The sequence below is a fragment of the Orbilia oligospora genome (genome assembly GCF_000225545.1).
Source record: "Orbilia oligospora ATCC 24927 unplaced genomic scaffold scaffold00054, whole genome shotgun sequence".
Taxonomy (NCBI): Eukaryota; Fungi; Ascomycota; class Orbiliomycetes; order Orbiliales; family Orbiliaceae; genus Orbilia; species Orbilia oligospora.
In genome coordinates this window covers 1,875,904-1,901,562 of record NW_011645611.1, presented here as the reverse complement: position 1 = coordinate 1,901,562, position 25,659 = coordinate 1,875,904, and the positions used below count along the sequence as shown (strand labels likewise).

Here is a 25,659-nt window from a genome sequence, read left to right as displayed (position 1 = left end):
AAAGAAAGAACATAGCAGTGTCCGATGGCGTTTTTATGGTATATATTATGAATGTTAGAGTGACGATATAGCTGGCTCTTTTATTTCTGGTCGACTCTAGCTCTTGATTAAAGTAAGATTAATATGAATTCAACTCTATCTAATCACATCAATGCATCCACTATAGAGAGAAAAACAAAATCATATCATGCGCAATCGAGGTTCTCACCATGAAACCGCACAGCCGTTTTTATAAACTAGCTGCTGTGCCGGAAGGAGGGAGTTTGTTGATACCGTATTGATGTAGTTTTTTCGTTACAATATGGTCTTAGAATGGTATTAGAGGTGAAATTTTACTAATAATTCGGATTCGAACGGTATTGAAAAACACCACTTTTCTAGCGCAGTACTTAAGACCGAATGAACGCATAGCTTATAATATCGAAATCTCGTAGACACGACTGTTTATATTCTCGATGCTTTACGGGCACGACGCCTTCCTGCGGTATTTGGTCAGGCCGTGAATGCAACATTGCATTGCAACATATACCCAGTTACATAAGGCGTCACTTCGCATAATATTGAGCGCCTGGATTCGAGACTAATTATATAATATAAGGTATCACAGCTTATCAGCCAATTAGTTCTACGCCCTAGATGTTGAGTTTTAGGGAACTGTGATTGCGGCAGAGCTAAAGAGCCCATGAACTAGGTAGCAACTTTATGCATACTTATCTAGTCACTGAGGTTCTGGTCTACAGTTGAAGAGTCTGGCATCGAGACAAGCTGTTACGTCTGGGCGCGAGATCGAGAGTTCAACCAACAGGGAACTGATACATACGAGGATGCAACAGAGGTTTGTGTTGGTTGTTCAATGCACAACCCAAACTTTGAAGTGGGCTCGGTTGGTGTCCAAGCCTAGCCAAATTGGGACGAGAGCCAAAAAAAATTACTGCAAAAAAGAGCAAAATAAAATGGCGGCGTCCAGGATTGAACCGGTGACAATCGCGCAAGGTTTACCAAAGATTAAAGCTAGTGGAGATCTTTTCTTGCCCATGGGACGTTATGGTAAAAGGCAATAATGTCATGTTTTTAGGCAAAGAAACTCCCAATTGACTTTCAAACAAAATACTAATAATAAACCCAATTGCTAATTCCCGCCGCATATAATTCTGAAGGCTTCAACACTTCCCGACGACTTCGGCTCTTCGGTCCTGACGTCGACATCTCCCTACCGGCATTCCCACCTGCATCTGGATACTAGCGGCGGCATGGCTTTCGCCTCCCGTTCAGCGCGAAGGACGCGATCCTGCGTCTTTAGTATTCTCCAAGAGTCTTATACTCCCTCTCGACTCCCTCGCTCCCGTCTCGTGATCCCGACTCGCTCTGTCCATGTTAAGGCGACACCATCGATAACATCTCTCACACCGCCAATTGATCTCACCCAAGAAACCAGGACAATCCCAAAACTCAGTGGCAAAGGACCTTTTCCTCAGAGTATGCCTTTACTCAAACATTTTAAATTTGAATTCGCTAGAATACAAATACTGATAGTTGGATAGCCGTCGAGTTCGAAGTCCTTGGAGCGCCCCATTCCTTGTTATCCGTTTCGCTGCCGTCAGATGCGATTCTTTATACTAGAAGAGGAACGTTACTAGGCGCAACTGCGAAAGGCGATATCAACAATGTGGGTCTATGCGGTTCCGTATGTGGATCTTGTTTTTCGACTAACTTGGTAGCATAGGCTGTGTCAACTCTTGCCATGCTCAAACCTATTCGAAGAGCGATGCTAGGAATACCATTCCTTTATCAAAATGTATCTCGCAAAGATATCAGCCTCAATTCAAAAGGACATGAAAACTGACTTAGATCAGATATCTTCAACAACACCTTTGACATGTCTCGTTGGCACGAACTCTCCAAATACGACTTTCGCCGTGATCGAACTCGACGGAGCAATTGATTGGATGGTTACTCAGAGAAACGCTTTGCTTGCATGGACCGGCCACTCCATCCAAACTACACCTATCATTAACCGGACAATGGTGATTCTGCCCTCCCGTAATAGCAACTCGTTTGACGATATGACACGCTAACCGTCCAAGAGTCCTGCACAATGGAGTAACTCACGAATATCCGGTCGAGGATTGGCAGCGCTGGTCGGTAAAGGACAAGTCTACCAAATCATTCTCGGAGACGGTGAAGAGATGATTATACACCCAACGTGAGCACCTGATCGATCTAAAATATTAGAAATACCCGCTGACAATACATATTTTTAAAGTCACTTGTTGGCTTACTCCATCGGTGCTGACCGGCCTCGCCCATATCGACTCGCTCAGACGACACTGAGGTTTCAGCTGCCTAAATTTAGTATCTTACGAGGACTCTTTCCCAAGTCTGAATTCATTTCTACGATGATGAAGACCGATACCTACCAGGCCGTATCTAAAATCCTTTATAACACTAAAACATGGATACGCCGTGTTCTATGGGGGGATAGGGTAAGTCGATGCTTCCCCTAAGTGGTTTATCATTCCCGAAATTCTTTTTGTTTTATTTTTATATATATATATTTTTTTCAAAAAAAAACACCCCCCCCCATGCTGCTGGGAAATAGAGGATTTGCCCTCTCCTGCTACCTTTCCTTTCCTTTCTTTTTCTTTTTCTTTTTCTTTTTCTTTTTTTTTTTTTTTTTTTTTTTTTTGCAAAAAAAAAACAAACAAAAAAATATGCTAATTTGATAATCAGTTATTCTTACAATTCAAAGGACCCAGCACGATCCTCGTCCAATCGCGAACATCACGATTGACAGATGTGTTTACCAAGGATGAAATTAATGACACTGCGTCGGTAGAACCTGGAGCTCTTGATAGATTTCATCCGCCAGACCAACCGAAGCATTCATCTGATCCTTCATCAACTGGGCGTGAAGAAAACCTCACCGTGAAAATGGCTACCGTAGCCAAAACTGGAAAGGTAACATTCGAAGATTCTTCGCCGGAAGTATTTATCAGATAACTTTCGTGAGGCGGGGTTCGTGGGAAGGTTATGATCGGCGTGCGTGGCCGTCGTCACTGTGTGTATGGATATTTATAGTGGCAGATTGGCTCACATGCAAGTTGATCTGTCAATTGGGTGCAGATTTTAGAACATACAAAAGTAAACTTCACGATAGATGATAGCCGTAAATTATGCTATATTACTGTAAATAGAAAATTACAAGCTTGGAATTTATAATCAAGTATCGGCCTGGGTGGCATAATTGTTATTTCGTAAACTAAAATTGATGCGCTGCGAAGCAATACACAGTGATTTTCTTGCAGGTATGATATGATGTATGGATATAGGTATCTTCCATATGTCATATCGTATGCAACCTCAAATTATTTTATCAAGCAAGTTGGTATACCTGGAAATCGATTGGACAGCGATTTTAGAACCGTCTATGTGTAGAGATAATGATATATATGTATTCATATGTACATACTGGTCAATTTTAATTAACCTCAATTGATCATGAAGCCACTAGTCTGCTATATATCTCTCCTAGGAAAACTTTTGTAGATTCAGGAAAACTTGACTTCGAATTCGCCTGCCCTGGATCTCGAAATACCGAATTACATGATTAAGTTTAAAATTAGTGTGTATACAGGGACAGATTAGCTCACCGAAAGGCCGAAAAAAGACCAAAGTTGAATAACATCTTTGAAATGGCTTTAAATAGACTATCGTGAATTGTTGATTTCTATAATTGGAGCGTCGAAGAGAACATGTCGGTTGAATTCTTACTCGCCATCTATAGCTATAGATGCATCTGAATTCCTCGACCTATAAAAGCCACTTCCTCTCCCCCCAAGCCTCGACTGCTTCGACCCTCTCCTCCCCCCTCTCCCTCCCTTTCCACCTGTTAACCACTTAACTGCTAATATTAATCTTATTACACCATCTCAACTCTAAACTTAATCAAGGAACTAAGTATGTCCACTCACTAACACGTGCACTTTGAAACTTATATTGCATTCCTTCTCCTTCCTTGGATATTTTAATTGTTCTGGATGCTCATCTAACGTACTTCACAGGCATCTCAAAAAATTGTTTTAGTTATTTGTTCTTGAGAAACAAGTAAGTATAGCACCTACCTAGGCCTATATATAAAATTATACCTATATATATATACCAAGCCGGCCTCCCCAGATAATAGTTTCACTGTCATTGCGAATCTTAAATTTCTCCTAATATTTACTAACGTATCCGCGAAGTTTTCCAACCATGAAAACAATTACTATCGCATCCGTTCTTTGCCTTTTGGCTCACACCGTCTCCGGTGCTGCCATTCCATTGGACATTGAAGAGCGTCAAATACAGCCAATCAGTACCGTTACTGGCCCAGCTGGGACTTCTTACATCTACGCTCTGGCCTCCCCAATCCCAGATAATATCGCCTCTCAGCTAGCCGCTGCCGTCTCAGCTGTCCCGACTTCGACCACTGTTACCCTGCCAGATGGCGGTGTTCAGAGCACTTCTGTTGTAGGGGAAGTTCCTGTAGCTTCTTCTCCAGCTCCAGCTCCAGGAGCTTATACCCCTGGTTATCGTAACATCGGTTATTATGGTACTTGGGTATGTTAAAGCTTTCGTACTCATAAGAAATTTGAAATATCTAGCTTCTTGGGCTAACAATTCTGGTGTAGTACATTTTCGACCGAAAATTCGTGCCATCTGACATAATTACGTCTCAGTGGACTCATATTATGGCTGGGTTTTGGGACGTTGGTGCGAATGGACAAATCGCCCCCAAAGATCCTTGGAGTGATATTCAGGTATAATATAGCCCCTCACTTATCGTGTCTGCTATTCGAAAGGAAATTCAAACCTAGAAGAATGTGGACTTTAAACTGTCAGGTTACAGAATTGGTCAGTTTATGATTACAGTTAGCATAGGAGCTAATTGAGCACTTGTAGTCAATAAAACTCCCCAACCCTAGCACTGTAAAGGGCGCTCTGAACGGTGTATTTGAGCAGATGTTCCGATTGAAGAATGAAAACAGGAATCTCAAAGTTATGCTCTCTGTTGGCGGATGGTTAGCCACATCAGAAGGACAATGGGGAGCTTCACTTGCTACACCAGAACAGCGAAACACTTTTGCGAAGTCTGCAGCCCGCGCTGTTATGGATCTTGGGTTAGATGGTATTGATCTCGTAAGTGCGATCTTCGAAAGGTATCATACTAATTAGGAGAGGGAACATAAACTGATAACATTCCTAATCAAGGACTGGGAGTACCCACGAAATGATGTCGAGACTGCCGCACATGTCGACACCCTAAGACTCTTGAGACAAGAGCTGGACGCTGCGGGTAATATTCTTGGTGTTAATAGGCATCTTTTGCTCTCTATGGCAGCTCCTATTGGTGCCCATTTCATCAAAACGATCAATATCCCTGAAGCTAACAAGTACGTCGACTTCTTCAACCTCATGGTTTACGATATGGGAGGTGCTGGGTTCTCAAAGGTTTCTACTCATGCTGCAAATTTCTTCATGGCTACCGATGGATCTACGGAGTTTTGCTTCGTCGACGGCTTTGAAATGTACCTTGCCGCCGGAGTTCCAGCTAGTAAACTCAATGTTCTCGACCCGATATATGGTCATTCTTTCGCTGGGACTGATGGCCCCGGAACGCCATTTACTGGACCTGGTGTGGGCTCGTGGGGTGAACTCGGTACTCCAGACTATAACCAGATTCTTCAAGGTGGTGACAATGTAGTTTTCGAGGACGAAAAGATCATGGCTTCGTGGACCTACAACAAACAAACCCGCCAAATGATTTCATTTGATACCCCTAGAATCATTGAGCTTAAGACTCAGTATCTTCTTACCCGTGGCGTTGGAGGAATTGGATTCTTTGCAATTAATGCTGATAAGTGGACTGTCTCGGAGAATCTTGTTAACACTGCTCTCGAGGTCTTGGTACGTATCTTCTTCTCCCCTTTCATCGAAGTTCTAGTTTTTATCGATTTTGCAACAATATACTAAGATTTCATGAACAATGTAGGGCGGTACATCTACTTTGGAACAAGCTGAGAACCATATCATCTACAAAGATTCTCAGTATCCTAATGTTAGAGTCTATGATGGTGTCAAGGTTGTTCCGGGTAAGACTCTTGTTGGAGCTGCGACTGATCGATCCCCTAGTTATGATTAGTCGGGAGTCCATCTGTACCTCCTTCTAGGTGTTATCTACCTTTAATCTCTATTTCTCTAATCCTCATACTTCCCTTTTTATGTCCCCCTTCCTTCCCATCTTCCACTCTACTATCGGAAAAGATAATCGATATCCTCAATTTGCAATTTTTTTTTTTGTCCCAAGAAAATATAAAATATGGCTTTCAAATAGCCATGCCAAAAACAACTTTAAAAGATTAAAAAGAAAAAAAAAAGTTTCATATGCATGTCTTGGAGTTTTGTTTCCCATCATCTCTGATACCCGGTTTTCCCATACCCAATTGTTTACGCATTTTTTCCCCTGTACTGCTTTAATATTAACCTAAAAATGCATTGTACTCGCTTTGCGTACTAAATAGTTATAGAGGGATACATCGGAAGATACTATAGGTACTATCGATCGATATGAGATAGATCGAACGTTATATATCCAAGAATATAACAATTTTATCCCTTTACATAAGGTTCCGTCTTCAAATTCTACTACTATACTATTTGGTACTAAGTATAGATCAAGTAGCCGTGAAAGCCTTTATATCTAGGATACCTAGGTATGTATAGACCTTTCTATCTATCTTGAACGTAAACGTATATGTATGGAATATGCGGCTCTCAATTGAAAATAATAATATAGCATGCATAAGGTATATATAACCATAGCTCCTAGCTAAATTAAATGTCGTAGATAATACAAGCCCCAACGAACGTACGTGATATCACCAAAAACACACAGAAGCTCATAATATTCCCAATAGACCGGACAGAGCTGAGCCAATGAAAAAATCCAAAAAAAAAGTAAAGTTGTCCACTGTAATAGTTATACGTCCAATTCGCCAATGAAATAATAACCCACCTCGCCTGGTATTCAGAACAAAAAAAAAGGGTTTTGAATAGTTAATAAGCCTTGCTTTCTCCACGACACTCTCATAACAGTACTTGGAAATCATTTCCCAGTCTTTGTTTTGTTTTTTTTTGCGACCCAAAAAGAAAGGACAAAAAGTTAGAGATAAGTGAGAACGAAAGACTTTTCTAATTAGATATGAATATAGCGAATGTATTTATGCCCGGTAAACCAAAAGAGATGCCCTAACCTGGGCGGCAAGAACAGACTCAGCAACAACTCCGATGATCTTCCTTGCGTCGCTAGAGACTGGAGGGGCGTGCTCGGAAGTAACTGCTGAAACTTGGGAAGCATAACTTCCAGTGTGTGACCTTCCAACGACGACAAGGTCACCAGCGTTCTTGAGGGTTGTTCCAACTTCTTGCTTGGCGCGGGTGATGATTGTTTGAATTGGAGAATCTGTTTCAAGGGTTTCGAAGACCACGCGCTGGGAGATTTCCGAGGGAATGGAAGCAGCGATTTGGAGGTAGAAGGCGGCGTCGTCTTCTGTGACGCTTCCTGCGGAAGAGGTGGTGGGTTGAATTGTGTTCACTTCTTTCGATGCGGCTTCGGCGCTAGCGCTGGAAACTTGAACGATGGTAGCAGTAACATTGGTGTTCTTGACAAGTTGAAGGACAAATCGAAGGGCTGCGCGGTCATCGGCACCACCAATGAATGGGAAGAAGATATGGTGAGACGGGTCTAGGACTGGGAGAGTAGCCGATTCTTGGATACCGGTCTTGACACGGGACACGGCACCAGAGACAGTGCTGTTGCGTCGGGTGAGAGCTCGATCGCTTCGGCTAACACCACCAAATCCGCGGTTGATGAAGATAGCAAGCCTGGAGGTGCTGTCTTGAACGAGTGATGTCAAGAAATGAACATATGGGCCAGATCCGAACTGCTGTTCCTTGCTTTCTAAGTTTTGGTCGTAGTTGTCACTAATTTGGCCGGTTTCGCTCCATGGGACGACCAACAAGTCGGAGGATGTATCCTTTGCACGATCGATCAGAACTCCGGAGAAGGAATCCTCAGGGACAATAGATAGACCAGTTGCGCAGGCAATGTTGTTCATTCTACCGAATGCCTTGAAGGTATTGACGACTGGATCTCTCTCCGCGAACTCGTGTTCTTCGGCGACACGCATAACAGCAGACGTTCGTTCTCCAAGCTCGCGTAGACGGAGGCCGTGGACTTCCAATCTTGGGGCTCTTGGACCCTCGACCTTTGTAACTTCTTCTTCAGCCTTTGAGCTAGATTCCTCACCCTTCTTGGATTTGTGAATGAGTGGAGGGAGAGGGTCTTGTTCTCCCTTGAGGAGAGAAACGAAAGACATCAAACTAGGTAAGGTATCCAAACGAAGGAGGACGGTCAGTCTGTTGATTGTGGTCTTGGCCTTGCTCTCTACTTCGTCTTCAGACTGAGCAGTCGGGGTGCCATCCCAGTTGATCTTGCCTGCTCTCCAGGCAAGACATTTCTTCTGATACCATTCTGGATACAGGAAGGTCACCAATGGAGTGGTGGCAAATGTAGTGACCAAAGCCATGACGACGAATATGGTGAAGGTACGCTGTGAAATAACACCAGCAGTGAGACCAATGTTTAACACGATAAGTTCGACGAGACCCTTGCAAGACATCAAAACTCCGACAGCGAGAGACTCTCTCCAACGAAGTTTGAAAAACCTTGCGGCAAGGGTACCTCCGATAATCTTGGTGACAAAGGCAATAGCGAGAACACCAATGACGTAGGCCCAAACGATACCGCTGTTGAGGAGGCCAATATTGGTTCTGAGACCTGAGAGGGTGAAATAAAGCGGGAGAAAGAGAACAGTGATCAAATCTTCGATCTTCTCAGCGACGGCGACGGCGAAACCACCTTCGTGGGGACAAATCTAGGCGTCGACGTTAGTATCCTTTGATATTCTGGTAGTTAATAAGTAATACATACGAGTCCAACGACGAAACCACCGAAGATGGCGTGAATACCAATAACATTGGAGAACCAGGCGGAACTGAGACAGAGCAGGAGGGTGACAGTAAGAGCGCTCTGACTAGGATTTCCCATGTTTCCAGTTTTGCGCAGATACCAATGGAAAATTGGCTTTACGACAAAGAACAAGAAGAGGATAAATCCAACGGCGACCAAAAGGACGTAAACAGCGGCAACGCCGGACCCGGCATTAATAAGGGCGACAGTCAAGGCCAGAAGAATCCAGCCAACAACGTCGTTACCGACACCCGCTGCAAGAACGATAATACCAACGTTTGTACCCAATAGTTTGAGCTCCGTAAGGATACGACAGAGAACCGGGAAGGCCTAGCAACGGTTAGTGTTCGTGACTTCTCAACTGTTAGGTATTAGCTTGGAGAACCTACGGTGATACTGAAAGCGACACCGACGAAGAGAAGGAAGATACCAAAGTTGACCTCCTCGTCAACCCCTGGATCCTCGCCGAATTCGTTATATAGACCGTAGGCAATTGCAGCACCTAGTTCGAGTCAGCTCCTGTGCATCCCTATAACGTTCCTTGTGGTACGAACCAAACCCGAATGGCACTACCATGCCGAGGGTACCAACTCCCAAAGCGATTTGCCAATTTTCAACCATCACACGGAAATCAACTTCAAGACCGATCAAGAACAAGAAGAGGACGAGACCGAGATTGGCGACAAGATTGAGGTTTGGCATTGCTTCCGCCGGGAAAATACTCGTAGTGAAACCGGGTACTCTACCCATGACCGTTGGGCCTGTCCAAACTCGATATTAGTATCATGAAATCTTCGGTATCGTATTATGATGCACTGGCTGGTATAATCGTACCTAATATTATGCCACCAATGACCTCGGAAATGACTCGAGGCTGCCTCAGTTTCGACAATGGCCAATGTACTAGACGACATAATACCACGATCAAGAAAACCTATATTCAAGCCGTTAATATCATTACCGATAAAATTATCCTAGGAGCTCTAGCGTATGCATCTGAGTACTAACCTGAACGATGAAAACAACGATGGGGTCGTTCTTGTTATAGTGAGATGGGTTGGCACCACCAATGATACCAGTTTGGTCGGCAACCTTCGACGTCGAGTTTCCGGTCGCCGCAGCGATCACGGAGCTCACGGTCGACGACATTGCGTCTGAAGGGAGAGAATATCCGTGGACTGGGGTCTGGTGTACGCGTGAAGTCGAAAGTATATGTGGGTATTGAACCTGAAAACACAATAAACCTGTGTTAAAACCCCCAAAAATGAACTCAACCGACTGATGATAGGTATTAACTGAGCACCAAAACTAGCCCTCCAGCTGCTTCGGATCTTCAACTTCAGCTTCTTCTGCGGGGAAGGGGAGAAAAAGAGGATATCTTCTGTTACCACCAGAGGTACTCAGGCTATCCTTATATAATACCACCATGGTACCAACCAATGTTGCTAACGAGCTGAGTCGGCTTGCATGCTGGGAACCGGTGCACGGTGGAGGTGGGTCAAGACTCCCGCAATCTATCTTACTGCTTGCTTCCTTTCTTTGCCTTCACGCGCAGCTGTCTCAATCATTTTTTTTTTCTTCTTCTTCTAGTGCCTTTGCATTGGTACAGGACCCACCCTGCGTTTGATTCGTCCATCTTGCAGCTGGGGAAAACGGTTGCATGTGCTCATCATCAGTCAGTTGCGAGCCTCTCGCTTGGAACAGGGAACGACTCGGAAACCCTCAAAGCTATGTCCATCCATACATGCAGCCTTGAATCCAAAATACATGAGCTCCACTGCCTCAAGTAGCATGGCGCCTTGATATTGTTTACGACAACTTCCCCTCCATGTCCGTCTGACATGAATGGATTTATCATTGGCATCCTAGCTCCTTGGCTCGAGAGATCAACTCCCTCTATTTTCGTTCCATTCTTGATAGGGAACAAGACTCGGAGATTCTTCAAGAACAAGAGGCATTCTATTCATATCTTCAAATACCTATGTAAGTACCGTATTGACATGCACATTTCGGGTGAATCTGACGCCGCAGTGTCAATAGTGATTTTTGGAGAATCTTGGCGGAAACAATTTTGAATTTTCTACGATGTTACATCTCGTTCTTGGGCTTCTACCCCCATTATAGAACCGCCAACCTCCTCCTCCTCCAACATGTTTGATGGAGGCGAGTGTGTGGAGTCGCGGCTATCCTGAAGACGTCGGCCAATGTTGGCTCGGCGCCCGAGAACTGAGTTCATGTGGTCTTCCTCCACATTTGGCTGCACGGGCACACGCTAAACAAACAACAAGCTTCTTGGGTTTCTGTTCAGATGATCCGGTGCAGGACTTTAGATATTTTACTGGTGGCAACTGAAGCATTAGAAGGTCTCAATGGCAGTTGATCAGTTGGTCGTGTGAATAGGGGTCCGGCATTTATTCCTCATACTTCAAGCTTCAACCCGAGCTCCATAATTTACCACGACCTGTCCGAATGCCTATCTCAGGATTCTTTGTTTTCCCATTGATAACAGATCTCAATCGAATGGACCCTCGCCAAAAAAAAAAAAAAAGGCTGAAAACAAGGTTTCCGGCAGCGACATTCTCAGCCCTTCGCTTTTCCATTATCCCTGTCCACCCGGAAATCCCATTTAACAATAGTGCTTATTTTAATAATTTTGGGCTCTATTTCTATCAAGCCTCATCGCTAATATAACCACTGAAACTCAATGGACTTTCGACATGGACTTTCTCGGTATTTTGTCTTCATCTGCACCGAGAATAGAGGAGACTTTTACCCAAAGAGCTCCCAGCCGCACTACTAGTGTTTAACACCATCGAACCCCGTGACACCTTTCGAAGATTTACGCCCAATGGGCTAATATACCCGAATGTTGCCCTCCCTTGATTCAAGATTATGGGATTGTCGTTGGGGTGGATCTATGGCTAGGATTAGGCCTGGCCCATCTCCCTCGCTTTCTACGCCGCACCTTAAGGAAAAATGCGAAGGGCGATTGGGCTGGTAAGGATTCCCTGTCACTTCATTTCGAGGGATGCATCCGTCTCGTTAGAATTTAGCGGACGCACAGATTAATACGGGTCGTTATCCTGCTGACATGCAGTTGTTCCCCGTCTTCCAAGAAAACTCTTCGCAAAAGCTTGATAAAGTCTGCCCAGCCCGCCCAAGGTAGATGTGAGCGTCCCCCTAGACTACAGCCTGCTCGCGAATTGAACTACCTATTCGGTACAGCGTAGTTTAGTCTGCATTTCGTCGGCAGTTGGGGAAATTTGGAGACTTCAACGGATTGGAGATTCCCGTGCCGACAACAAATTGCGTGATCCTGAAGGAGCTAGGGCTTCACATATTCAGGTGTGGTCGAGTAGATTTCTGATTGGATGGGAATACGAGACTACAGTGCTTCTTGCATTTGGTCTGTAATCTTTAATGTTGCTCTCTAAGACTAAATCGTGATCGTGAGCTCGAGGCATGGGGGGTAGTTGCCGACAAGAATTTTCGTGGTGTTTGAGATATCAGATTCTCCTTCGTTCGTCGATTGGTTGTCGTTGGGGTGTGTCGTACAAAGATTTAGCGTACCGCGAACGAGCACCGTTATCATTGGGATTTATCGAGCTAACGGGAAATGCCACTGCATGCTCGGGCTGTGCTGCATTGTGTAGCTCCAAGTAGATCTACCGTACCCAGATCCTGTGTCCTGGAACAAGAATGTCGGTAACAGGAAGTTGACCTGGGTTTACTGGGTTAGCTAGAAACTCAAATTGGTCCAGATCTCTGGCAGTTTTTAGTTTTGATGACAACTTTTAATTTTTGATGGAATCCGATTAAATCACAGGTGGAGGAAGTTTCGAAATGCGAATCGCATGCATTGCATTAATGTGCAGGGTCGGGGGGGGTCGTATAAAAATCAAAACCTGGTTCAGTAAGCTGATAGAGTGATTCTTTTTGTGCATGCTTGAACTTCATGTCCCGTAAAAAAAATAGGTCGCCAAAATCTGACGCAAAAAAAAATGCTAGCTAGGCAGGTAGGTAGATGAGAAAACGAAGGAAAGAAGCTTGCGGGAAGTATTTGAACAAAATTTAGAACAATGTACTGACACCGCCAAAGAAAGTAGAAGTTTTTTCAAATATATCAAAGCTATTAAGTTTAGGAATATAACCTAAAATTCTTTAAATAGAATATAGCGGTGAGCTGATCCTCCTATGGTACCTGGTACCGAGCTCCGAAGCTCGTATCACCATTGATCTCGACGATGGATGTCGGAAAAGAAAAGAAAAACAATCCTATCACGAAACCGGGAGCCCAGTAACTTCACCCATTTCCTCTCTCAACTGTGAGTTGTCGCCAACCCGATAGGAAACCTTCCACCGCATTTTTACATTACTACCTGCTCCCGGTGCAACTCCAGCGATCCGAATCATCTGATTGATACCATCCACTTCATGCGGCTGAAGCGTTGTACCACTCTGGTGCTCCATCTTAAGTTGTAGCGACTATAGGTTAAAAAAAAAAAACTGGGTCAGCCCTATCTGTTCCCAAATTGATCTGAAAATGTAAAGAAAGTCACGCCAACGATAAATAAAAATTACAAGGTCGAACCGGGTTGTCTTACTCTCGTTACAGCGAGCTGGAATGTGACATCTTTTAACCCTTCGTTAGTTGCACTAGAGAACTTGGCTTTGAGGTTGATAGGACCGTCGGCTGGGTATCTTGGAGATGTTTCCACTACTATTCGCAATGGCGATGAGGCCAATTCTCGCTCTGTACTCTTGAGTGGCGGGAGTTGGGAGCTAGGCGGTACTGCAGATGAAAACGCAGCAAAGTCGTCGTCGTCGTTTTGTACAAACTGGGGCTGTTGTGGAGGGGGAGGAGGAGGTTTTGATGAACCAGATAACCCAGAAAGGCCGGCGAAGGCAGACATTGGGTTGGGGGGCGACGACGCTTGCCTGTTGTGATTGGAAGGGAAGTTGCTCAGTGAGAAATCAGGCGTGGCTCCTCGAGCCGTACTTGAATTCAAAGTTGAGGATAATAGTGGAGGTCCGGGTATATCTACGTATCGTTAGCGGTACCGTTTGAAGTATCGCACAATAATATAGCTTACTTGAATTTGCACCAAACCCGAGGGCGATTCCGCCACCACTACCGCTGCCGCTACCAATAGATAGCCCAAGTAAATCATCCTCAAGGCTAGATACTTTCTTTCCTGTATTGCTAGTGCCGTTCGAGCTACCATTGCTAGTAATTTCATCCCCCATTAAATCGATTAAATCTGTGGACGTTGCACCGGGAGGAACAGCACCAGGTTTAACAGCTGCAGCACCGGCATAGTCGCCTTTCTTGAGAAGTTTATATTTCTCAATTGTCGCATTGATAGTATCATTGAGAGTGAACAACTGAGCGACGGCCTCTGCATCATCACTTTCCTCTTCCGCCATTTTATGTAATTTAGGTTGAGCATTTCGTAGGGTGTTTGCTAGCTCCTATTGATGGTTTTGTTAGGATGTATTGACCAATGCATATACTAAGAGGTGTACCTCAAATGCGTCTCCTTCTCCGATCTTCTCGCCTTGATTGACCTTGGCAAGCATTTCGTCCAGTAATCGCTGTTTCTCTTGCAGCTTAGCGATATCTTCAGCAGCCTTTTGTCGATAGTCTGTTTTGTTCGTCTGGTCATATCCAGCCATCACCTTCATAAGCTGATTGGCTTCTTGAAGATCTTGTGGCGTCCCTCGTCGGATCAATTCTTGGAGCTTCGCGGATTGTGCAGCGCGCTCTTCTTCCTCAAGCTCTTCAGCCGATTTGAGGTTCTAATATCTTCGTTAGCCGGCTAATTCGCCCTTTGACGACAAAATATGGTCATACCTCTGAGGGGTTCAAAACAGCCATGTCTTCTTTCCGTATCTCTGGAAAGACATATCCTTTATAACTCAGCAATCTATGCATATCCCTAATGAAACCCAGGTCTTCTTTATATCTGCTGGTTTGGCATATTGTTGTCTTCCATTCCTCAACTGCCTCCAAAATCTTCATCTGTACCCTCGAGTAACGGACCGGAGGTCGCTCCGGGAATCGTCGCACCAATTCATTAAGAAAGTCCTTTGTCGATATTTGTAGGTGGAAGGGGTATCCGCAGTTCTTAACACATATATCTAATAACTATCATCCGTGCTGAAATCAGCAAGAAGTGTTCCATAAAATCCCTTAGCTAGTATATAAAACACCACAAGCGTTTGTTCGTCAAACATACCGATATAGCGAGGAGAGAGACGTTCGGGTTCCGACTATTGATGTAGCCGACGATCGCGACAGCAGCTTCTCTCGGTCTACATCCGGAAAACGGCATTAGCGGGGTCGCCTGTATGTCTGGGGGCGGGGTAGTCAAAAACATGGACGCCATACGTATTTCCCTTCTTTGAATTTATCAGATCTGCAATCTCAAGCTGCAGCGCTAGATTAGGCTCGAAGTTCATCGGATCGCATGCTGTATGGATGAAGCGCAGAAGCTGTGATGAGCCGTGGGGCTCCGCGGGATACATGTTCCACCGGTCTCTTGCTGCCATTCTGACGGATGCTGCCTCCATACAAGTCCTTGCCTGGCAATCCTATAATATGAATTTGAGCGAAATTGACTTCGAAATATGGATTTGTATGATACGTCGTGGGAACGCAATGGCGATGGGGGAGAATCGAGGAGAATCGAGGTGGTTCCTGGATAGTTGGGACGTGGTGTTTTCGGGCTTGGAACCGGGACGGCAACGTCACCCTCCCAAGCCGCAGTTTCGAAGAGCTACTGTTTGCCGGGATTAAATCTTTCGCAGCTTGCGCTTTCTGCGACTAAAAACATCGAAATTCGAAAGTGGATCTCAACTAAAGGACGGCAATTACGACAGCGACAACATGGTTCGACATTCAAATAAAGGGAAGGGAGGCGAAAAGTATAGCCGCCCAAGACAGAGGTACGAACACCTGAAGATCTGGCATGATTGTCGCACTACTAACTGTTGGTTTTTTTGGACCCTTTGCTTCGCAGGCGAGACAACGATGAGGACGGCACATCTAAAAAGCCAGCATATAAATGCGCAATGTGGGATTTTGGCCACTGCGACCCGAAGCGATGCTCCGGAAAGAAGCTTGAGAAAGCCGGTCTCATAAGAAACCTTAGGATTGGGCAGAAGTTTGCAGGTGTCGTAGTCACGTACGTAGGTCCTATACCGGAATGCTGCCGGTTGGATACTTGGCTGAAGGACGAGGATAGACCAAATGGAAAGATAGTGGTATCACCCGCCGATGCGGAAATTGTGAACGAATTTGGAGCAGCCGTAGTAGAAGCATCATGGGCAAGAATATCAGAAGTATATCTCTTCGATTCTAGTTTGAAATTTCTGAGGATTCCGTAGCAGCTAACATTTTTATTTCAGATACCATTTTCGCGGATAGGCGGGAAGCACGAACGGTTACGTAAGACGAAATGAAATCGCCCCCTCTAAAATGTACCGGCAAGATCTAACTACTAGCTTATGATATATTACAGTGCCATATCTTGTGGCGGCAAACCCTGTCAACTACGGACGACCTTGGAAGCTCAATTGCGCTGAGGCACTGGCTGCCTGTTTCTACATCACAGGCCATCCCGACTGGGCGGAAGACATTATGTTGCCTTTTTCATGGGGTCATGCGTTTATCGAGATCAACGAGGATTTACTAGAAAAATATGCAGCTTGTGAGGATGCAGAAGGGGTCAAAGCAGCTGAAACCGAATGGTTAAGCCAGCTAGAAGAAAGTTATAAGAACAGGAAGGGGGATACCGAGGGAGCTGATCGTGATGTTTGGGCGACAGGGAACCAGAATCGAAGGTATTCGTTACCACCTTCTGAGAGCGAGGAAGAAGATGAAGAAGACGCAGGAGCAGAAGGGGAGGACAATCGCAAGATAAACCCGCCCATCGCCAAGCAGAGGAATTACGATTTACCGCCAAGTGACGATGATGAGGACGATATGGAGGAGATAAGGCAAAAAATACTGAACTCGAAGCCGTTTGCCAATCCGACTTCTGAGCAGAAACCTTCAAATAATGGCCAGGATAGAATACCGGAAAACTCGCAGGAAGATAGTGATAAGGAAGATGATTCTGAGAAGGACTCGGACGAGGAAGGGATATACGATGCGGAGCCAATTGCTCAACCACAGGACTCAAATATCGGGCCCGCTCGTCGGAAACAGAGGCAAGGCAAAAAGGGGTTTACTGCCAGTTTTTCAATGGCAGAGTTAGCAGCACCAGACAGGAAACGGTCGTAGTATATATTATACTTCTCAAATCTCAATACACAAATTCCGTATACGTAACGCCTATCGGACTATGGACAGACCACCAGTTTCAAGTATAAAGAGGTGTGCTCATAGAAATATCGATAGCTCTCCACATATGCATAAGTATCTCTTAAAACATATTTTTGTCATGATATGCATTTGAAGATCGATTAACTATTTCCACGTGGTCCTGATATGTCGATAGTACTAGTATATATACTCTTATATACACTCAAACCACCGTGCTGGTTACTATATATACTGTCAGCATATATCCACATACAGATACATCTTACAAGCTTAACTTACCTTTCAGGAAAAAAACTATCAAGATGGATCATTCTCACCTAACAGTGCCAGAGTGGAAACCGTTTATTCCAATCCCTGGAGACATAGCTCCACGAATCCGATATCTCCAAAGGCTTCTCAAGTATCCCCAGGAAAATGCCATTCATATGGAAAACATCAAGGCAGTTCTCAAAGCATTGAAAAGTGGAGAAACTCCCCATCGGTACTACCAAAACGGTCAACCCGTTGACATCCGGGAGGCGGATCTAGACATTCCCGTGTGGTTTGAGGTATTTGAATTAGTATTGTAATCGTGTATAAACCGTTGTTTTGTTACTAATTACTTGAATTAATTTTTCAAGTTTAGGATGGCCAAATGCCTGCTAGTTCCTCCCGTTAACTTCCTACGTCTCGCCTCAGACTGATAACATATCAATATATACGGTAAGAATACTTTGCCATTGTCATCTTTTTTGTTTAGCTGCCTTTAATTGGAGGTGATGCTAAAGTCACTAGTAAAAAATGTGCTAAGTGAACTTCCAAGGGAACCTATATACATCTACATGTCTTTATTCCCGACAGATATTATCAGGGTGATCGATATATATATCATGCCGGAATTCTGGAAAAGATTCGATCCCAAGTCAATAGGTACCTACTTAGGTATATAGGTACTTATCTAGGTATAAAATACTTAAGTACTTAGAGTAGAAGCTATACTTCCTACACTTAGTAAATTAAGCAACAGTATACAACACATCCCCAGGACGGCTGTCCTCACCCTCACTACATAGATATGGTACGAAACAAGTACAAGTACCCACATGCACAGTTGAGGAGTCTGGCGACGAGACAAACAGGTACCTAGGTACCTAGGTAGTTTTATGCATGCTGATCTGTTCTTGCATAACGCAGCTTCGGCGCTGCCTGCCCTGGAGATAAACTGGTAGCCTCGTTATGACGGGCGTTAGAATAATAGGTAAGCGCCTTGCGATGCTATAAGTTTTCCTTTAGCTTAACGTTACTGTAACATGCAGAGAATTTCTTTTCTATGGTTTTATTGCCTCCAGACCAGGTTTTATTATATTCCAAAGCTTGATTTTTAAAGAGGAACGCTGTTATCATTCTATAAGGCTCGGTTTACTGGAGGATCTAGACGTTCCGACGCGATAATCTTATAAGCATCATGGACCCCGGTAACGAAGAACCAATAGTTAACAATACGTTCAAGAACAAAAGAAATCATACACTGATGCAAGCAGGAATTGTCAATGGGTAAAGCTACTCCCATCAGCTTATATACGTACATAGCTTGACGGCTACTTTTTATGATTACTAAGTCTTCGGCTGGACATATTTTCAATATCACTCCAGGCGATACCGAAGGACCTACGAAAAAAATCAAACTCAACTATGACGTTTCTCTTAACTTGCCCTTCCCCCGGAACCGTAATTTCACTGGCAGGAGGGCAGAGTTAGATGTCATCGATGTATATTTTTCGGAATCTACATGTAATGGTGGTGGTAGCGCTCCTGTCTGCGCGATCACTGGTACTGGGGGTATGGGAAAGACTCAGATAGCCCTTGAATACGCTTACGCATGTCACGAAACCCGCCGATTTACTTCAATCTTCTGGGTATCAACTACAACCGAGGAAGCTATTCAGATTTCGTTCGTGGACATTATGCAGCAAATTGTTGAGGAGCAAGCAAGAGCATCCTGGCCCGAGCCCCCTGACTACGAAAGCATTGGCGCGAGACTCGGAATCTCCGATTTAATAGATAGAAACGGGAACATCAACTGCCGCTCCGGTCCGGAAACGTCTATCTATAATAATATTAAATCTGCTTTGTTCAGCTGGTTGAAACTACCCGGTAACGACAAGTGGTTGTTAATTTTTGACAATGCAGACGACCTAAGTTTCGCAATCGACAAGTACTTCCCCAACCACGGTGGGTGTATTCTCGTGACTAGTCGTCGGCCCGAATTCTTTCACTGCGCCGAACAGATAAATTTGGACGGTTTGGATAAAGAGAATGCAATCAAGCTTTTGTCGCATCTGATACAGATACGGAATCCTACGGAAAGTGAGCATGCGCATATAAGCGCAGTCGTTGAGAAGTTAGGCTTCATGCCGCTTGCTATTACTCACGCTGGCTGTTTCATACACGAAATGAACATTCCTGTGAGCGAGTATTTGCGATACTACGATAAGACTTTCAAAGAGGCACAGTCTAAAATACCAAAATTTGGATGGGCCTATCGAGAAGATACAGCCGTGACGACTTGGGAAGTGTCCTTTTTGGAAATTCAAAAGCAAAACGAGGAAGCAGCGTCGTTGTTACTTACGTGTGGGTATTTGAACCCGAACGAGATCTTCGAGGACTTGTGGGAGGCCGAGGATGAGCAGCCTGACCCGGAATTTCGAATCCAACGTAAGTTTATTCGAGATTCACTATCATCGACACGATACGCTAACATTGTATATTATACTTATACCTATACTTATAAGATAGAGAAGAGAAGATTCTCGCTTCTCGCTTCATACTCGCTGATTAATAGAAGTCAGCCGGGGGCTTTTTCTGTTCACCCCGTCGTGCATAACTGGACGCGGGAACGCGGAAACCGCTCAGATCGTTTGCAGGCAATGAAGAGCGCTGCTAATATTATTATTCAAAGAGGTCAATTGTTACTATTAAGTGAAGGATTTGACGGACGAGAGGAGAACAGGATTATAGCACATATAGAGGTCCTTTGCAGGTATGCGATGCCTGAGCATTTTTCCAGTCCGGGAAGCTCTTTGCAGCAGCTGCTCATGTCATTTGCAGCCTTAGGCGACGCCCTTCATGAGTGTTGAACTCGATAAAAAACTGCGAATTAGCAAAGAACTGATTTCCCGCGAATTTGATCTGTCTCTCCTGTGAGCGCTTGAGTTACATAACTGAAGCTAAGGCTCTTGGACATGTACGAAGAATTCTAATCTTGTGCTGCTACAATTTCGTTATCTGTAGCATCTACACCAAGTATAAGTATAGTTAGTGCTATAGTACTAAGTAGTTACTTCCTTAACTAGTACGTGAGAGACCTCTGCGGGGCAATTTTTAGCGCGGTCGGGCTATCGGCGGGCAACCGTAACGAGTCCCGCCAAAATATTTTTTTTTCTCGGTGTCGTTTGCCCGGCTCGGTCTTTGACATCACCTTCGAATTCACTCAACCTCCACCATGGCGGCCAGCACATTTTTACCCTTCCGGAGGTTCTAATTTTTAATGCAATAAATAAAATAAAATATAAAATAACAATGCGCTCGTCAATTGCAAGAGTATGTCTTCAATTGGATCCCTCGATATCTGACGTCTGGTAATTCTAACTTCTTTCACAGCGACCAGTGGCCTCGCCATGCCTCCTTTGCATGCTGCGGGCAACAGCGACGGCCGAACGATCAATACCTCGAACAGCGTCCCGGAGACGCTTCAATCGCCGGGTCCACTCGAGTGCCAATCGCCTGGCTGGTGAGAATCTAGCATCCAGGCCAGAGCCGGAAGATGGAGGTCTGCATGGTATTCCGACATCTCAGAAACCATCTTCGTTTGCTGGCTTTGGAAGTAACCGAACGGCATCAATTGCTGCATCTAAGTGGGGGAAGAAACCAACAAAACCGCTAGAAGAACCGGCACCTGCACCTGCACCTACATCCGCTCCTGCACTGGCATCTGTACCTCCTAATCCTCCTGAACCACTGCAGGCCGAAAGAAAAATCGGACAGCGGGATCAAATCGATGGTCATTATCATTTCCGACCTCCTACTCTACCCCAGGAACCTATACAACAACCGATTACCGTAGAACCCGTCAATACCCAGGCAGAATTAACTCCGGAGGTCGTATCCCAGGATACCCAAGCCCCCAGGATCGAGTCCGTGGAAATTCTGGAGGACGGTGTGAATCTGCAAGTAGAAGCACAGAATACGGAGTCGATACACACCTCAGCAGATCAATTTGCCGTGGAAGTTACCGAAGCTTCTGTTATTGAAAGTCAAGACGTACAAAATACACCCTCTATACCAGATACTGAAGCTCTGACTGTGGAATTTGTACCTCCTATTGCTCAAGAAATTTCAGCTACACCTACACAGAAGATCCATGGCAGTCAGGAGCTCCCAGTGACTGGTGCTGAAGCACCCACAGGCTTACAAGCTGAGTCTGAAGCTCTCGCTGGAACCTCCATAGCGGAGCAACAAACTCAAACTATCCCACTAGTTGAACCCGAGATCGTCACCGTTGACTCGAAAGGCGCTGAAGCGAGCTTGGATACAACAGCTCCCATCAATACTGCAGCTGAGTTACAGGATATCCAAGCGGCCCCATTCTTGGAGACACAAGTTCCCAAAGTTTCTACATCGGAGCCCCAGGCCACTGAGGAGCTATCTTACAATTCCACCCAAGCTCATGATTTGTCGACTCTACACGCAGAAACAGATTTCACACCACCACCCCAGAAGCCAATTAAGCCAGTCGAACCAACTCCTATTCCTAGTACAGAGGCTGTTGCTCAAGTTCAATCCATTGCATCAACAGCAAATCCAAAACTTGTCGTCCAACAACCGTTGTCTTTCCTTGATAAGCCTATAAATTCTCCAGAACCAGCCGCCGTCGCTCGAAAATCCGCTCATGGTTCGACGTCTAGTATGAGTTGGGCACAAAGAGAACTAGCTGCAATGCCGGCGCCTGCAACCTCCGGAATTGGCAGATGGGCTAGAGCATCTGCAGAAGCCAAGGCTCCACAAGGACTATCTTTCCAATCGCCCGCGTCAGCAACCTCTCCCATCGCACCGAAAGCCGGTAGCTGGGCAGCTGCAGCTGACAGTCAGGCTCGACAGAATACATCCGCTGAAGATTTAAAATTCCTTCGCAAGCAGCACGCACAATCATTGGCAACCTTCGAAAAGTCTGTAACCCCCCAGGAATCGCTAACACGTAATTCCGAAATCAAAAGTAGATGGCGAACGGCCGCGTCCGGTGTAGGGAAATGGGGGATCAGCACAAAGAAGAGCGTCTTTGCTGCTTCCGATTCTAACGACATTCTTGATCAACTAAGTGGTAAAAGCACTACACCGGCTGCATCTGGCGATAGTTGGCAAAGGACAGGTGGACGGAGAACGTTTGGAGAAAGGGATAATTTTGGTGACGATTTGCCTCAGCGAAGCTTCCAGGAATTCAAATCAGGCGGGAATCGTTATGGTTTGGGAAATCTCGAATTTGGAGATACAAACCTGGTAGACGAGGCTCTCGCAGAGGCTGGAATAACCGATGAGGTAGTGGGAGGCGGAAAGAAATCCAAGAAGGAGAGGCGACGAAGAGCGGAACTCGAGGCTAAAGCAGCACAAGAAGAAGCACAAGATTGGAGTCGTCGATCATCAGCGAAAGAAAAGGATAAAGCGAAACACAGTCGGCAGTGGGCAACTGAAGATGATCCAATTGAAGAAGTTGAAAGTAAGGCCCAAATGAAGGAACGGAAACGACTAGAGAGGGAGCAAAAGGCCAAGGAAAGGGCAGAGATGGAGCAACAACTTCCACCGATATTGATACCAGAGTTCGTTAGTGTTAACACACTCGCTCGTTTGTGCAAAGTTAAACTCGAACCTTTTACACGCAAAATGGAGGAGTTGGGATTTACAGAGACAAACCCAGATCACGTCCTGAATGCTGAGATGGCTGGATTAATATCCATGGAATACGGTTTTGAACCAATTGTGGACAAGAGTCATGAGCGTGATCTGGTCGCTTTACCTGTCCCAGCGGATAAGTCTGTGCTACCCCCACGCCCACCGGTCGTTACAATCATGGGCCACGTCGATCACGGGAAAACTACAATCTTGGACTGGTTACGAAAATCATCTATTGTCGACCAGGAACACGGTGGTATTACCCAGCATATCGGTGCCTTCTCGGTTAACATGCCGTCTGGAAGAAACATCACCTTCTTGGATACACCTGGTCACGAGGCTTTCTTGAAGATGAGAGAACGTGGAGCAAATATGACTGATATCGTCATCTTGGTTGTTGCTGCCGATGACAGTATCATGCCGCAAACGATTGAGGCTATCAAGCACGCGAAAGCAGCAGGTGTACCCATTATCGTTGCTATCAACAAGTGCGATAAAGAAGATGCGGACTCGGAAAGAGTAAAGGCCGACCTTGCCCAGTACGACATCCAGATCGAAGAAGTTGGTGGAGATACTCAGGTTGTGTGCGTATCTGGAAAAACAGGATTGGGAATGGAGGATCTTGAGGAAGCTGTATTGCTACAGGCTGACGATATCGATATGCGGGCTGATGCAACCGGACGTATGGAAGGGTGGGTGGTGGAGACTTCGACCAAGGCTAAGGGACGTGTGGCAACCGTGCTGGTGAGGAGGGGTACGTTGAAGAAGGGAGATGTGATTGTAGCAGGTACAACATGGGCGAGAGTGAGAAATATGATCACGGACACTGGTGTGGAGCTCGAAGAGGCGCTTCCGGGTACACCTGTTGAGGTTGATGGGTGGAGAGACCAACCAGACGCAGGTGATGAAATTCTGCAAGCAGTGACGGAGGACAAGGCGAAGTCTGTTGTCGATTATCGATTATTCAAGGAGGAGCGACTGCAGTTGGCAAAGGATATCGAAGCGATCAACGAGGCGAGAAGGCTACATCATGAAAAGAAGGAACGAGAGGCACGTGTTAAAGCTCTACAAGAACAAGGCATGGATGCCGAAGAAGCAGCTGCTCAGGTCCCTGAGATCAAACAAGACGATAAATTCAAGGTTCTTGAAGTCCCATTCATCATCAAGGCAGATGTGGCAGGATCAGTTGAAGCAGTCGAAGCTCAAGTCCTCAGCGTTGCGAATGAGGAAGCGCGAACAACAATCATCAGAACTGGTGTCGGCGCGCTTACAGAATCCGACATCAGAATGGCAGAAAGCACAGGCGCTTGCTGTCTTTCATTCAACGTTTCTAACGATCCGGATATCATGGCACTCGCACGTTTCTCTAACGTCAAGATTATTCATCACACGGTCATCTACGCGATCTTGGACGACATAAAGTCACTGATGAGCGAGAAACTCAAACCTACTATCGTCAAGACTGTGGTTGGTGAAGCAGAAATTCTACAGGTCTTCCCATATAATGTCAAGAAGAAGGTTATGAGACCATTTGCCGGATGTAAGATTTATAGAGGAACAGTTACGAAGGGATATAAGGCGAAGATTATGAGGAATGGTGAGACAGTATATGATGGTAAGATTAACCCTCCCCTTCTTTCCCCCTCCCCGCAAGAAACGGATAGTTCTAATGGTATTATGCGATACAGGCACACTTGAGACTCTTAAGAACGTTAAGAAGGACGCCAAGGAGATGACACAAGGTTCGGAGTGTGGTATGGGATTCTTGGACTTCGATGATTTCAAAGAAGGAGACATCGTCCACTGCTACACCGAAGTTAAGAAGAAGAGGATCTTCAACTAGGTTTTATTTTTATGACCTAAGTATCTACCTATATATATAAGGTTTCGATATTTGCACATCTTAGAGGGTGTATCCCGTGCAAGTTTTAGAGCATATGTGGAATCATATCCTCCTGTAAGTATAATATTTTCCCGCTCAACTAGTCGAGTAACCTAGCTATGATAGACTAGGTTTGTACATATATCTGTATATTATGGGACCAAAACAAAAAGTACTCTTGAATAATGCCAAGATGGGAAGGTGGATCGGTCCCGTTACCATGATCAAACTCAGAAATACGAAAAAGATGACACACTCCACTTAAAATCAGACGCTGAAAGCATCACAATCGGTATACAGATTTAAATAGGACCACCGTCCTTGATGCTGAAATGATATTGGTGCCCTCGCACACGAAATAGCAAAGAAGTTCTGAAAAGGGGGCTGAAAACAGAGGAAATAGTGTTAACATTGACAAAAGAAACTCCCCGCTATGCATGCGTATGCTAATGGAAA

At 45.1% G+C, this 25,659-nt stretch overlaps 7 protein-coding genes across 7 annotated transcripts; 5 read left to right on the top strand and 2 right to left on the bottom strand.

Moving 5' to 3' along the window:
- Window positions 1-1,250: 1,250 nt before the first annotated feature.
- AOL_s00054g588 (uncharacterized protein) lies at window positions 1,251-3,000 on the top strand (the record flags this gene model as incomplete). The annotated part of the gene is made up of 7 exons (XM_011121904.1): window positions 1,251-1,476; window positions 1,542-1,666; window positions 1,724-1,795; window positions 1,854-2,024; window positions 2,085-2,203; window positions 2,264-2,483; window positions 2,731-3,000. 7 exons carry the CDS (start codon window positions 1,251-1,253, stop codon window positions 2,998-3,000), a joined length of 1,203 nt encoding a protein of 400 aa, XP_011120206.1.
- A 1,251-nt stretch (window positions 3,001-4,251) lies between these two features.
- AOL_s00054g587 (uncharacterized protein) lies at window positions 4,252-6,181 on the top strand (the record flags this gene model as incomplete). The annotated part of the gene is made up of 5 exons (XM_011121903.1): window positions 4,252-4,599; window positions 4,671-4,799; window positions 4,942-5,178; window positions 5,251-5,946; window positions 6,032-6,181. The coding sequence occupies 5 exons, from the start codon at window positions 4,252-4,254 to the stop codon at window positions 6,179-6,181; spliced, it is 1,560 nt and encodes a 519-aa protein (XP_011120205.1).
- Window positions 6,182-7,259: 1,078 nt separating this feature from the next.
- On the bottom strand, window positions 7,260-10,219 carry AOL_s00054g586 (uncharacterized protein; the record flags this gene model as incomplete). The annotated part of the gene is made up of 6 exons (XM_011121902.1): window positions 7,260-8,975; window positions 9,032-9,400; window positions 9,460-9,572; window positions 9,625-9,831; window positions 9,905-10,004; window positions 10,079-10,219. 6 exons carry the CDS (start codon window positions 10,217-10,219, stop codon window positions 7,260-7,262), a joined length of 2,646 nt encoding a protein of 881 aa, XP_011120204.1.
- A 3,129-nt stretch (window positions 10,220-13,348) lies between these two features.
- AOL_s00054g585 (uncharacterized protein) lies at window positions 13,349-14,948 on the bottom strand (the record flags this gene model as incomplete). The annotated part of the gene is made up of 5 exons (XM_011121901.1): window positions 13,349-13,555; window positions 13,675-14,111; window positions 14,164-14,542; window positions 14,597-14,869; window positions 14,925-14,948. The coding sequence occupies 5 exons, from the start codon at window positions 14,946-14,948 to the stop codon at window positions 13,349-13,351; spliced, it is 1,320 nt and encodes a 439-aa protein (XP_011120203.1).
- A 1,011-nt stretch (window positions 14,949-15,959) lies between these two features.
- AOL_s00054g584 (uncharacterized protein) lies at window positions 15,960-17,357 on the top strand (the record flags this gene model as incomplete). Its single annotated transcript, XM_011121900.1, has 4 exons — window positions 15,960-16,018; window positions 16,093-16,414; window positions 16,481-16,520; window positions 16,594-17,357. 4 exons carry the CDS (start codon window positions 15,960-15,962, stop codon window positions 17,355-17,357), a joined length of 1,185 nt encoding a protein of 394 aa, XP_011120202.1.
- Window positions 17,358-18,985: 1,628 nt separating this feature from the next.
- On the top strand, window positions 18,986-20,515 carry AOL_s00054g583 (uncharacterized protein; the record flags this gene model as incomplete). Its single annotated transcript, XM_011121899.1, has 2 exons — window positions 18,986-20,093; window positions 20,175-20,515. 2 exons carry the CDS (start codon window positions 18,986-18,988, stop codon window positions 20,513-20,515), a joined length of 1,449 nt encoding a protein of 482 aa, XP_011120201.1.
- Window positions 20,516-20,957: 442 nt separating this feature from the next.
- Window positions 20,958-25,164, top strand: AOL_s00054g582 (uncharacterized protein; the record flags this gene model as incomplete). The annotated part of the gene is made up of 3 exons (XM_011121898.1): window positions 20,958-20,978; window positions 21,039-24,936; window positions 25,010-25,164. 3 exons carry the CDS (start codon window positions 20,958-20,960, stop codon window positions 25,162-25,164), a joined length of 4,074 nt encoding a protein of 1,357 aa, XP_011120200.1.
- Window positions 25,165-25,659: the final 495 nt, after the last annotated feature.